The sequence below is a fragment of the Chelon labrosus genome (assembly GCF_963514085.1).
Source record: "Chelon labrosus genome assembly, chromosome: 13".
In the NCBI taxonomy this organism is placed as follows: domain Eukaryota; kingdom Metazoa; phylum Chordata; class Actinopteri; order Mugiliformes; family Mugilidae; genus Chelon; species Chelon labrosus.
This window is the reverse complement of record NC_140346.1, coordinates 10,901,161-10,915,157: the sequence shown is the minus strand read 5'-3', so window position 1 is coordinate 10,915,157 and position 13,997 is coordinate 10,901,161. Positions and strand designations below refer to the sequence as shown.

General features: G+C 40.7%; 1 protein-coding gene across 1 annotated transcript in view; it reads right to left on the bottom strand.

Annotated features, from left to right (window-relative positions):
* Nucleotides 1-949: 949 nt before the first annotated feature.
* ecel1 (endothelin converting enzyme-like 1) overlaps nt 950-13,997 on the bottom strand; it is a gene marked incomplete at its 5' end in the record, with an annotated part of 35,996 nt that continues 22,948 nt past the window's right edge. The window contains 8 exons of the mRNA XM_084559574.1: nt 950-1,122; nt 1,390-1,466; nt 3,014-3,109; nt 3,628-3,693; nt 4,295-4,443; nt 4,963-5,030; nt 9,321-9,372; nt 13,620-13,678. Of these exons, the coding sequence (XP_084415700.1) occupies nt 1,023-1,122; nt 1,390-1,466; nt 3,014-3,109; nt 3,628-3,693; nt 4,295-4,443; nt 4,963-5,030; nt 9,321-9,372; nt 13,620-13,678 (667 nt within the window). The 3' untranslated portion in view covers nt 950-1,022. The remainder of the gene's footprint in view (nt 1,123-1,389; nt 1,467-3,013; nt 3,110-3,627; nt 3,694-4,294; nt 4,444-4,962; nt 5,031-9,320; nt 9,373-13,619; nt 13,679-13,997) is intronic.

The following is a 13,997-nucleotide window of genomic DNA, read 5'->3' as shown; positions in this document are numbered from 1 at the left end:
CTCACTTGATTCCTGGGTGGTCACAGATCATGTCAGAGTTCATCAGGAAACATTGAGATGTGAACAATCCAATAGCAGAGGTTCTCAAGTTTCCCAAAAAAACGGACTCTCAGATCTGGTTGCCACATTATGCTTTGAATTCCAGCGAGGAAAAACAGTCCCTCCTCTGTTTTTGTCCGATGTTCGACCGATACGACAGCTTCTTTGTGTTCTTGCTGTTACCTGTTGAGTTCAATGCATGGAAACAAAGATTTTCCGCACTCTGCTACAAATCCTGAGAAGAAAATCCACCATGGTTCGACCTTCTGTCTTTAAACAAATCTCAAAAACCTTACAAACACTCACTGTAACAAGCGACCGACGCAGGCAAACAATACAAGCAACAGTCAAGACGGTTGAACATCGACCATTGCTCTCCGCGGCCACAAGAGTGCAGCAGTACGACACAAATCAGACTCCAACACCGATCTGAGAGGACACCAGTATTTTGGCAGGCACAATGATGCTACTGATCTCAGTTCATTTAAAATCCTTGTCCAGTTTACTTAAAAGACCGAAATCACCTCTGTTGCCAGTCTTAAATCTCCGTAAGGAATTTCCATAGTTGATGCTACAAATGAGAGAAACAAGCGAGGGAACATGTGGCGTAATTAAAATAGCGGATGACTCCTAATGTATGTGAGATATATGCTAAATACAAAAATAGATGATTTGAAAATAAATTTAAACATAGAAAAATATATATAATCAAATGATACAGATGTACACAATCAATGTTCATGTTATCCATGCTTTGATTAGTACAGCCAGGGTTATTCATGGGCAATCAATATAAAAGACGTATAACGATAATGTGGAAAATATATATTTCCTTCCTGTGTCCTTTATAGGCATGAATGGGGTTTATGCACTCTGTATCATCCTGTTGGCTTTGGTAGATGTGTGGTGTGTGTGTGTGTGTGTGTGTGAAGGGCGTTCAGGTGGGGGCTTTAACGATGAGGTCAACAGGCCGGACGGAGAGGTCACCAAACGGAGCATTTGTCCGAAGGGTTCATCTGGGATCCCTTCGGACAGTGGAAAACACGGGCGAACTCATCAAACTGGGAAACGCTGCCGATCACTCTGCAGAGAGAGAGAAAACAGAGAAAGCTCCAGTAGTTGTAAAGTATAGATTGTAAATCTGTGAGTATAATATTATGTTGTAAATGCATGCAACACATGGAAGAGACTTTCCAACAACTGCCTCTGTAATATTAACTGTATTTGGAGTTCATGTATTTCAAGCAATACCACGGATTTGAAGATTATTCCATATTTTCTTAAGATAAAACCACGATGCTCAAATATATAGCACTTTGTGACTGTTCTTCATGTGTGTGTTTATTGTACCTGTAGTGCTCTGGTGCATGTTTGTCAGTAAGCAGCTGCAAGTAGATGGACTGAGATCTTCTCTTCATACACCAGTTCTGAAAAAACAACAGTGGAGACCAGACGTGGAGACAGCATAGGCAAAGTGAGTCACCCTGTGTGAAAAGGGAATAGCCTAGCTCCAAATACCAGAAAGTAACAGTTCACTCAAGTATCATTTTGAGTTGCTTGCACTTAGTGTTTTCATTCTGTGGTATTAAATACTTCTACTGCTCGACTTTTCAAAGGGACATATTTTAAATTTGATTGCGCATTTGTTCAGAGGCTCTAGCAGCCATTTTCAGAATATGAATGGAGCAGTCCTGCCAAAACCGTTTAGTGGCCTTTTACAAAAAGGCAAATGAGAACCCTTCGGTTTATAGGTGAGTGATTAGCAGAGTCACTTCCTGCTTAAATGTCTGCTTAAATAGGTTTCATGACAATACCCGTGTAAGGCCAGAAGAGTGGTACGTAAAATACTTCACAAAAATCAAAGATCAGAAAAAAAGACCCCACACCGTTCAGGCTTTTATAGCAGGACGTTCATCTGATATTCAACTCTGACGACACCAGCTTTTGATTTTTAAATATCTATCTCTTTATGCAGAATTTGAGGTGCTGCATTCAAAACTATTACATATAGAGTCTTAACATTTTTTTGCTATTACTTCACTTACTACTTCATTACTTCATTGCTGCATGACTTGCTAAAGCTGGTCATCAAAATAACATCAAAGGTTTATATGATAGGCAGGTACAGGATACTCAAGAGGCCTGCTATTGTCTCAAAATACCATGATAAAATGTGTGTTTGGTGAATGTACAAGTCTTTTTCTTTAGAACTGAAATGATCACGCAATCATCTACTTCCTCCGGTTCCATTGTCCCAAATGTGATCATTTGCTAGTTTTGTGTTAATGTTCTTGAAAACTAAGCTGAAAATCGGGACATTTTTAGGCATCACCTTTGATTCTGGGAAATAACAATAGTAAATCTTGACCAAACAATTTGTTGAGAAAATAATTAGGACATTAATCAGTACTTGGTGGGAGTGTGATATTTGTTACAGGTTAGATATTTAATAATTCATTATGCTTAAAGACATCTGTTGGCCTGCTGTGCAGATTTACCATGTTGACCACATTCATTTTCACTGAGGTGGTTGAAGTGCCTCAAGCTAAAAACTTTGCTTTTTATTCACCGTGGCCACGCACACCCACGACATTTCAAAGGAATGCATGCGCATATACACAATTTTCATATCACTTCCCTGTGGCAAGAGTTTAAATAAATGGGCTAAAACACTCCACGTCGCATTATAAAATGGATCTTACATTAAGCCATGAATTTAAATGACACCATTGAAATTCAGTGATGACTCGTAATAGTTACAAGGAGCAGCGGTGGTCTAGCGCTCAGAAACAATACTATCATCAACACTTCTTTTAATGCCTCCAATAGTTAATGCATCCATCAGCTAATGTTGGCATCATACGTAACTCCTACCTTCCCTCCGTGATCAGCTGCTCCTGCTGTGAGCGGCAGCTAAAAGGAGTTAATATATAAACGTAATGAAAGACAGTAGTGTGTAGAGGCGTTTCTGTACCTGTGCAAAGGCAATGAAGAGCAGCTGTTCGTGAGTGTACTTGAGGCCAGGCAGGGGCCTCTCTGGACCGTGTTCCCTCACCCACTTCTGATATGCCTGGGGGAAGCGTGTGTAATGATGACGGACAATAGATACAAATGAAATTATGACCTCAAGTTACTGAAACTGATTTGTTATACTTTATTTACTTTAAGCAGCCTAATTGACATGACTAACAAGCGTGACAATTCTGTTACTGCATTAGATATTATGATTTATTTAAAAACGGCCATTCCGTCCCTTTGTACTTTTGTACACGCAGAAAACGCTTTACACTTCAATGTAGGCTGTTGACATGGGATTAAATATGGAACTGAATAATGCAGCCTCCAAGACATTTTCTGTCAAAGAAAAAACACACATAAGTATTCAAGTAAAAGGAGTTCAAGTGAATTGTCTTTTATCATCATTCTGGGGCACTTCTGCTCTTTGCTTTAAAGCAAATGAAACACTTTTTATGGGGAAGAAGAGATTTTTTGTGACAAAGCAGGCAGAAGCTTTGCGTAGTGGTGGATTTTAATAATTCGATTTCGCAAAGCAGTATTGAAACAAAGATGACACCAGTTATTACTCACATAGTATGACAGTTTCAGTCCTCCCATGTCTGCTATGTTCTCCCCAAGAGTCAGACGCCCGTTCACCTAGAAAGAAAGAAAAAATGAACGCTACAGAAACCTCAAGAATCTGATGCACTAATGCACTGACCTTGTTCTATGACTCAGTAATGTTTCAGGGAAATCTCAACAGTAGGGAATTGCACTAATTTTTCTCGACAGGAGTGAGAGTATTTATTTAATACCACCTTCATGTCTGTACAGAATATCTCCAAACTAAAATCAAGAAGTCAGGAAACAGTTTGCTTAGCACTGAGACTGGAAACAGGGGGAAACAGCTAGCAACCACTGTCCAGAACTGAAGCAGCAGAAACTGTAATATTCACAGTAACTCACTATGATCAGTAGACTGATTTATGATTATAACATTGACAGAGCGCTCTGTTGTGATTTGTGATCATTCTTATCTGTTTTTAATCTGTATTGCAAAAGACTTCCAAACACAACCAGAGTATCAAATAAGAAGTGATAAATCAAGCTGGACACTGACTTTCTGATGTATGGCTTTCAATATAAACCTAATATCAGTCTAAAACTCCAATGAACCCATATATCTATGTCACAATAACATAAATATTGTATATTTCATGCAGTGCGTGTATGTACGTATGTGTGCGTGCAAGCCCACCCTCTGGTTATAAACAGTGAAGTTATCGTAGAGCTTGACGATACACTCAGCCTTCCTCTGGAACTTCCTGTAGGACTCCTCAGTCCACCACTGTTTCAGGTTGCCATGGCGGTCGTACTGGCCCCCTAGGGACATGAACCATTGCATCACTAAGATGAAGGGGCAAAAGGGCAGGGGGGCTGAGTGTTAGCATGGAGAAAACACAACCTGCAACTTTCCTTCACAGTCCAAAGAGCTGCCAGACGTTCCATCTTTTATAAACTTGGGGTACCCGTGAGCCAAACCATTACAGGGGTAAATCCAGCGTTCACTTTGGGCTGATCTACTGCTGCTCGTGTACTAACAACACAGCTACATGTGTGGAATGAAAATGACAGCTGAGTGCTCAAACCTACCAGTCAGAAATTTCACACCCTCATTAAATTCTTTTGATGAATCTCTAAGGGCAGCACTTTTGACTGGAAATCAAAGTTATAGATTGTGGCTCTAAATAGCCCTTGTTACACAGTTACCCAAATATCTCATAGAAATAATAATAATAAAAATAATTAAAATAAATAAAAAAAATCAGGAAAAACTTGCAGAAATAAAACACTTAACATTAACAAATCAGTGGATGTTCAGATTTGGTTTTAATGGATTTTGGGTGACGGAGTTGTCATACTTACCCCAGTCATCATATCCATGTGTTAGTTCATGACCAATGATGGCTCCTATTCCTCCGTAGTTCAGAGACCTGACAGAAAGATTAAAAAAAACATACATAACACTTTCCTGGTAACCAGATGCTTATTGAAGTTCCTACACGTAAAGAGATATTATGAACTTTTAAAGGACGACATAGCACATGTCAAGTGAATACAATCTGGAAATTTGCTTATGGCTTTTACCAGTCAGTCCAGTTAGCAGACTGGATCTATAGGCATTTGTTTATCTGGTATCACTGGGTCATTTTGTTGACTTTGTGTCTCTACATGAGCTACAGCTATACTTTATAAGACACTATTGTTATGAAGATAAGAACAATGAAAACTGATGGTGTAGTGGTAACCTGACTCTCGCACTAGAAGACTTAAAAAAAAAACATGTGAGCAAGCAAATCAAATCAGAGCCATGATTTTGCTTATACCCATATTATTCTTAGAAATAAGAGTAATTGAACATTGGGCTCTGGTGAAATTTTAAATATATGATACCTCCATGAATTAAACACTTTCACCATCATTTTAATAATGTGGAATGGACATGGTTAATGTTTTGTCGCAATATATCAAGTGACCAATAAGAAAATCAAATATAGTATAATATGTAGTGCTATCAGTAAGAACCATTTAGTTCAAATCAAATTCAATTCCACGTCACTCAGATGACGTTTATAACTATGCTGCTGTTACTCTTCTGGTCATCACCGCCCAAACAATTTCATTAACCCAGCAGATCTTTGCAGGACAAAATTGGTGCAGAACAGATCGACTCCAGACCAACCGTCTTCCAGAAAAATTTTGTGGGTGGGTTAAGTCTGTCCATTCTAGACCTTGGATGGATTTAGTTAGAACAATCTGGGGTTTTTATCTCAAACCTTTAAAAGTTTTAGTCTGAGCTCCGCATCACAGAACCCCAAATGTTGTTTGTATTTCATCCCAGAACACTTCAGAACAAAGCAATTTGACTTATTTGTGGCGTCTCATTAAAAGTCGGCTGTTTGGCTTTCTTTCCATTGTTCCTTTCTCCAATTGGTCCTCATTGCAAATTCTGCTCAGCCAAGTCAGATAAAAAACAAGTTGCTCTTGAGATTTTGTTTCAGATCCAGGTGGTTCAGAATGATATTGAATAAAAATCAGCTTAATGCCATGTTTCACTTGTTCACATTGATTATAAAACATCAAATATCTGTTCATATGTCAGGTGAAATTTACCACTGGGACCTTTCAGCTGAAGTGTGAAAAATACATTGTTGATACTCAGTGTAGTAACACAGCCCGTCCATGTGTAAGTGCCCACAAACTTATGGTGTCTCTGTCAATACCTCGCTGATTCCAAAAAGCAGAAGGTCAGTTCACCTCTCCTTGACCCCTGTGCTAGCTGGAGTGGTGCCTTTGCCGCACAAGCAGCTATAGAGAGAGATGAGAGGGCAGACTCGGGTCTATTCACATGGCTACGTCTGAAAATGACTTTCTGACAGCTAGTCAATACGCTGCCTCACACTGGGCCAGACTCCCTCGCTAAACTAACTGGCTGATTGAAGCTTCATTATACTCAACGTGATAGTGGCGGGGGGTTGTGTGTGTGTGAGGGAGAATGTGTGTGTGTGGCAGAGAGAGAGAGAGAGCGGGAGTGAGAGTTTATGGGAGGTTAGGGCCACTGCAGTAATAACTTCAAGGGGACACATACGTGTGCACACACACGCGCACACACTTTCCAGCAATCATTAATTAATATTGATTAGCATGCACAGCAGCAGGTAGTGGAAGTAGTGGTGATCACCTCTAATGAAGATATAGGAGGGTTAGCTAATATTGGGAACACATGCTGCTGGGTCTAATTATCGCCTATATGTGGTCTTTGGGCAGAGTTGTATAAATGCATAAGGTGTACTTAACCTTTAAGCACACCGATCAGGCATAACATTATGACCACCTTCCTTGTGCCTCCAAAACAGGTCTGGCTCATCAGAGAATGGACATGGGCCTTCTGAGGGTGTCCTGTAGTGTCTGGTAACAGGATGTTGTTAGTGGGGGCCTTTGGGTCCTATGGGCTGAGGGGAGGGGCCTCTGTGGATCGGGCTTGTTCCAGTGCATCCCACAGATACTTGATCAGTTTGGGATCTAGTGAATTTGGAGACCTTGTGCTGTTTTGCATGTTTTTTGAGTTGTTCCTATACAGGTTTTGTGTGTGTGCATGTGTCAGGCTGCATCCTGCTGGAGATGGCTGCTGACATCAAGGAGTGTCATTGCTATGGGGTGGGGGTTCCTGGTCTGGTCCAGGTGGTTTGTACATTTGCTAAGTAATATCTACATGAATGCCAGAGTAGAGTGTAGAGTTTCTTGAAGATGTTTCATCCAAGTAGCTTCTAAAAGACTGGTGGAGTGGGGTTTAAACAAGAACATCTGTTGCCCATCAGAAACTCACATTACTTGGTATTGACCAGGTATTGACCTGTGGGTGGAGGAATCTATTTTGAACCTGTTTTCCTTCCTCAACCACACTTAGTTCCTTCTTTAATTAATTGTGTCTGAGAACAACACATTTAGCCAGAGAAGACAGATGGTTTGAAAGAGGAGTAAAGGAAGCCGTCTATGTCATATTGGATTGCCCGTTTTTGAACGGTGGGGTGGACTGACATATAGTCTGCCATCAATTTACAACACAGTCTGGACATCTGTCCCCAAGAAAATTCACCCCCGTTCACACCTTGAGACTGGAGCCTCTGTCTGATAATGGGTTGTTAAAGTACCATTCAATGGGGAGAGAAAACAGGATCAAAACAGTTTCCTCCAACTACAGGTAAGTAGCATGTAGTTAACAGACACTAGTCTAGTTTATGTGAGTTTCTGATGGACAACATACACAGATGTTCCTATTTCAAACCCAACTCAACACCTGTCTTAGAATGTAAGACGTTATTTGGATGAAATGTCTCCAAGAAACTCTACCAGCTGCCCTTGTTTTAGCTGCTTTTTTTGGACTTACTTTGGACTCCTGTTAAATCACCTTTAGCTATTTTTTCTTCTTGATGCTGTGTGCATTCACACTCCCATACCTGACTTTTGAGTTTGCTGTCGATCTTTCAGCACAAAGAACAACATTTAAAACACTCATATTACACTAAGCACATGTTTGCCTTTTGCCTTGTGCGTTCCATTTTGATTATGAAAGGAAGATAGGAAGTTATTCTATAAACATCTGGTATGCTACGATAAATAGCCTGCAGTAATGTAAATCTAAAGTGCTGTAAATCATTAATTATACACATATTGTAATTAAGTGGCTCCATTATGCATTAATGAAACAGTGGGCACTTTATAGGATAATGGAACATTTAATTTTTATGTTATTTTCCAAAAGGTTCTCTTGACGAAGTTGCTTTACAGAGGTTTGCTCACAGAGCATCTTGCGTGGGATGTGACCATAGTAAGAAATCACAGTTATGTGACATTTTGGGACCATGGGTGTGCCAAAAATCAATATTTCAATCGTAGATTTCGATCAGTTTCTCGCTGAACACAAATGTCTGTAAGTATACATTATTTTAAATATTTGTATTGAATTTATGTGACAAAATATGTAATAGTTCCTGATGTAAACGGGCTGCTTCATTAAGTCCTTGTACGGCTGTTTCTGTTCTGCATGGCTGCATTGTGGTATTGGTAGTGAAACTCAGTACAACTTTCAAAGAATTTCAGCCTTTGTGCCTTAGAAACTTTCATTTGGGGATTTATTGCCTAACGTGGGTATAATGATGTTAATATTCATTCAAAGGCTTGTCCAAGAACAAAACTGTGGGGAATATATTTGGTTCAAAGTACTATATTGCCTGTCAGCTACTGGATTTCATGCCTTTGGCCATGAAATACCCCAATGTTTATATATTAATTGCACGAATTCATTTGTGTTCTGATTTAAATGCACGACTCATTTACAGTTTTGAATAGTTTTGTCTATTATTACTGTGACTGTAATTCATCACGGAGGTCTTATTTAAGAGTAAGTAACTGAGAGAAATAGACCTGATAGAGACAGACAAGGAGGCTGTCTACTTTCATGCACCATCAAATTACTCGCCCGGCTTAAATTTAGGGAGTTGACCTCTCAATGACATCTGTTCCATTACCAGGACCTCGTTCAGTAATTGAGCTCTTGGTGGGTAGTTAAATTGGTTTAATCAGGTGTGTTGGGACCTGATGGGACGCAGAGGCTTGCCAGACTAACGTAGCCTTTAACAGCCTTTGTTGTTGTGGCCATGGAGATGTTGTTGCCTCCCTATGGACAGCAGCAGGGAAAGGCAGGGACAACAAGGCCTACTTACTGTGGGAACTCAGGGTTGTAGAGAGTGGGCTGAAGGATGCCGGCAGGAAACACTGGAAGACAGATAAAGAAACAGCATGAGGGCAGTGGGATTGTTAAAATAAAACTTAATGAATATCAGCAACATGCTAAAGTCCGAAAGGGGAAAACTGTTTGGAGGAAATGGAAAACAGACACTTTTAAGTTGCTTTAGCCAGGATGTTCATGTAAAATACGTCCATCCAAACAACGCTCGCAAATTTATTTAGTGCAGCTGCTATAGAGTACAGTGACAGAAACTGATTAGCTGTCTGTTTCCTATATGCAGCAAGTTTTCGCCTGATCTAGAAAAACATGGGTTTGCCAACAAAGGCTAAACCTCTTAACCTCTTCTACACATTCATAATGTCTGAAGAAGACGTTTAGTTTATTAAAATCATTGCTATCTCCTGTGGCCCCTTGCTGCTGTCAATCTTTGAAGTTAATCTAAATCTGTATCAAAAGATATCTGTATTATCACTGAAGAGTTGCTTATAGGATGTCAGCTGCACGTTGCCTGCGGTAAAAGGTCTGAATACCCTGACAACCTATTTTGTCAATCAAGATCTTACTACGAGAAATGGTTTCTTAAGTGACCACACCATCCCACGAGCTTAAAACCAGCAAGACGAGCTGTGTACGTTTGAACAGCCAGGACTCAGCAATATTTGCATCAAAATCTCATCAAAATTTGGTTGTTTGTTTATGCTGTCTCCTGACCTTTGATTGTATGCTCTTGACGTCATCAGCTTTAATTAGAGACCTTATCCAGAGATGCAGAATATACAGTCTGACCCACTAGATGTATAAAGTTTTGGATACTGGGTATGTATATCCAGCATAATTCTCCTCCCTTCCCACTGTCGGTGTGTCACTATTTTAAAAATCTCCTTTGGGAAACAACAACAATGGAGCTGCCGGCCCACTCACGGAAAATGGCAGGTTTCAATGAAAACTTGGATTGTGCAATAAGGTAGGCTTGTGTGGTTCCTTGAGTAAGGTCAGTTGCAGCACATTGTTTTACTCTATTAGTGGGATGTGACGGTTAAACTGGCTTGAGCAGTGTACCAATATACCAATATGCTACCCTGGAAGCCACACCAACCACCCTGTCTACAATTGTTTTGTGGCATAAAGTTGGTATGAAACCGTTCCGTTGGTAACTGATTATGCTCTGGCAAAGATCTACCGGGACAGTAAAATTTTTTTAGGCGGGCTTTACGTGGCGATAGACAGATGTGGTGTAGTCATAAAATGACATAAATTCGTATGGCTCTGATTGGTTGTTCGATTATCGAGTTTCATGCTCGAGTTATTTTTCCTCTGTATTGGTTAAAAACCGCCCCCAAAATGTCCTCCCAATGGATTGTTACCTGGCTCGTATTCTGACACAAATTAAGTCTGGGCACGCCAGGCTGCCAATTTGCTCTACTCTACTTTGCTAAAAAATCACCTGTGGTTCTAATGATTCCTGTGAACTCCTTCCAAGTGTAGGCAGTCTTATGACACCCAATTATCACATTTATGTCTTTTTCTTCATCATGGTCCATGCCAATGCTCCGGCAAAAATCTCCTTCCTTATATCACTTGGCTCGGACGCTGTTGCCTGATCCTGTATTTTTTTTCCCTTCATGCCAGAATGATAATGAGGCAGCCAGATCATTCTCCAGTACTGATGTACGACGTTGTACAGCCCAGACAAAATTTTTTTGTTCTTTGGGCTCTGTGTTTCAGATCATTCAATTTAAAAAATGGCTACTACATTAAAGAACCAAATTAAAGTATTAACTAGATCTCCACGCAATTACAAAGGAGTCCAAGCAGCCCTCACGCAACCCGGACCCAAAGCGGACCACTTTCAGTGCTTGGACCCCAAATTAGAGTAGGTTCACATCAGTATAAAAAGAGCTGTGTGGGAGATGAAGTCCATTTACATTTAACACAAAGAAGGCTTCAAAAGTAACTGAACACTTGGGCGGCTGGGTGCCGTTACAACACATGTTCAGCCATTTGTTGTTGAGAGTTGCCATTTAGATTGAGGTGTAGTTGTCAGTCAATATGAGGAGGAAAGAGGTAACAACACAGCGAAGAAGATGATAATGAAGCTCAAAAATGGGGAAATCTATGAGAAATATTTCAGTGGTAGTTGGTTTGCCAAAATCAATAGTTAGGTCTATTCTAAAAAGCAGATGAGCGCAGGAAAAAAAAAGGCAGTAAGACAGAATAGCAAACAACCTTGACACTGACTGAGGAGCACAAGCACTGTGGACGGTGAAGTAAAACACCTTTATAACTAAACAAAAAGTCAAGAATAATCCCCAGGACGTAGATGGACATGTTTCTTGGCCTACAATCAAGAGAAGACTTCATGAAGAGAACCCAGATGATTCACCACTGGAAAGCCTCAAAAACCGGATGTTTGCACTAGAGTTCTTAAAAAAATTAATAAATAAAACGTCCAAGAAGAAAGTTGAGAGTTGTGGAACAAAGCTCTCTGGACTGATGAAACAAAAATGAACCTCAGTCAAAATGATGGAAAGGGGAAGGTGTGGAGGAAAAAAAAAAAGAGCAGCTTATGACCCAAAGCACCATCTTATCTGTCAAACATGGTGGTGATTCTCTGTTATAGCTCAAAAACTAGCTGAAACGTAATGGCAACTGGATTCTCCGTTATAGCATGGGCATGTACGTCGGCTGGAGGAACCGACACTGGCATTTGATTGGTTTCAAAGCTGACAGAACCAACGGGAATAATGCAGAGATATACAGGAGCGTTCTGTGGTTCAGATTCAGCCATATGTGTCAGAACTCACTGGACGACATTTCATCATTCAGCAATACAACGGTCCTAAAAATAAAGCCAAAGCAAAGAATATTTTAGGATGAGGAGGTGGAAAATTGTCTTGCCTGGCTGAGTCAGTCACCGGATCTCACTGCAAGTGAGCTGCAAACTTGTGAAGAATTCTTTAGGTCACACTACTTTGTTGTATCACCAGGAGAAAATGTTTGAATTGCCCAGTACTTTGGTTTAAGACTAAACTTTAGGACTACAAAACTGTGGGTGGGAGTCACACACTTACCAGTTTGGACAGGGTTGATCCCCGGTACATGGACCACATGCTGAAGTGTCCCTGAGCGAGACAACATACCCGAGGATGCTCCCAGAGCATTGATGTGTGAATGAATGGGTAGATGTATCATTGTGACCAACAGGTGCCAAGAGGTAGAAAAACGCTATATACCTACAAGGGCATTTGCCAAAACTCATGCCACTACCATCCACGTCATGTGATTAGCTAATTAGCAAGTGTCACAGATGCTAGCACGTTAAACTAAACTGGCTGACATGGTAAATTTTGAGTATTGTACCCAACATTATTGTATGCGGCATCTCAAATGATGGGCACAGACTGTTAAGATTTTAGAACTGTTATTTAATTATTAGATTTGGTTTGGCCTTGCTGATGTCAGCGAAATCTGACAGCAAAATTCAATACGTAAAAAAAAAAACGGTTTCAGGTTCCCATGACAGAAACATCGACTACAGTCCACTGAAAAAACTTTTAATTAAACCGCTACCCTTGTCTTTAAACATAACAGACTGTAGGCATGAAATAAAGGAAGCCACAGAGATGAAGGTACAACTTAAAAGGACAATATTAATTTGATTAAAGAAAAAAAAAAGAGAGTGTGAAAATTAATGCGACAGAAAAAGAGAAAGATCTGAGTAGTGAAGTAGCTGGATTGAGGGAAAGGAAAAAGAAATAGTTTAGGTTAAAATAAATGATCCCGCGGGCCCTGATGACTGTGTTTTCCCGACTCCTCCTGTCCTCCAGCGTCGGCTTGTGAGCACGCCATTGATTTTTCTGCGAGAGATTTAATCCAGCAGGCAGACACAGACAGCGGGCCGATCTTGGGAGAAGATGAAGGGGGAGGGTGTGAAAGGCGGTGACATCGCAAGGCTAGATTTGTTAAAACTAGGGAAGGTGTTTCTGCTTGTTTTTCCTCCAGGGGGGTATTAAGGATGTGAGGTGGAGATCGAATTAGAGAGTGAGCGATGAGAGGGAATATGATATGAGGAGGTGGACACTTTTTTTTTCTCCTCGCGGCCATCGTGTTTGACTAGTTGGAAACAGACGGCAACACGGTGTAATTGCGTGTAACTAATGCGCCGTCCGCGTTTGTCGCACAGAATGTGAATGTGGGAAGGATAGTCTGTGTGTGGAAACAGATGACTGAGAACACAAATATCAGTATGCACAATGGAGAGTCACGCACTCACCCATTTGGTTCTTGTTAGGGAGGTAGTAGGCATTAAGGGCCTGAGGGGGGAGTAGCCACCTGAGGAGAAAAGCAGTGTCAAACAAACAAGGTTTTAAAGATGGAATCCCTCGCATGCACACACTTAAATCACCAATCTGCCTGCTTGAAACACACCCCGATCCTCAACAGAATCCAAAACACCTCCGTCTATCTCCCCTAACTCCCTGGTGAGAAATATTCAGAGTGCGTTGTCCCACGGCCAAACTTTCTCTCTGCATATGGAAACGCGGACAGTTCCTTTATGGTAATCCACTTAAAGCCAGTCTAATCGATGGGCACAGAATCCCCCAAATGACTAACTCTGAAAGTGTGAGATGCCCTTGTTCTAGGAGTGAAA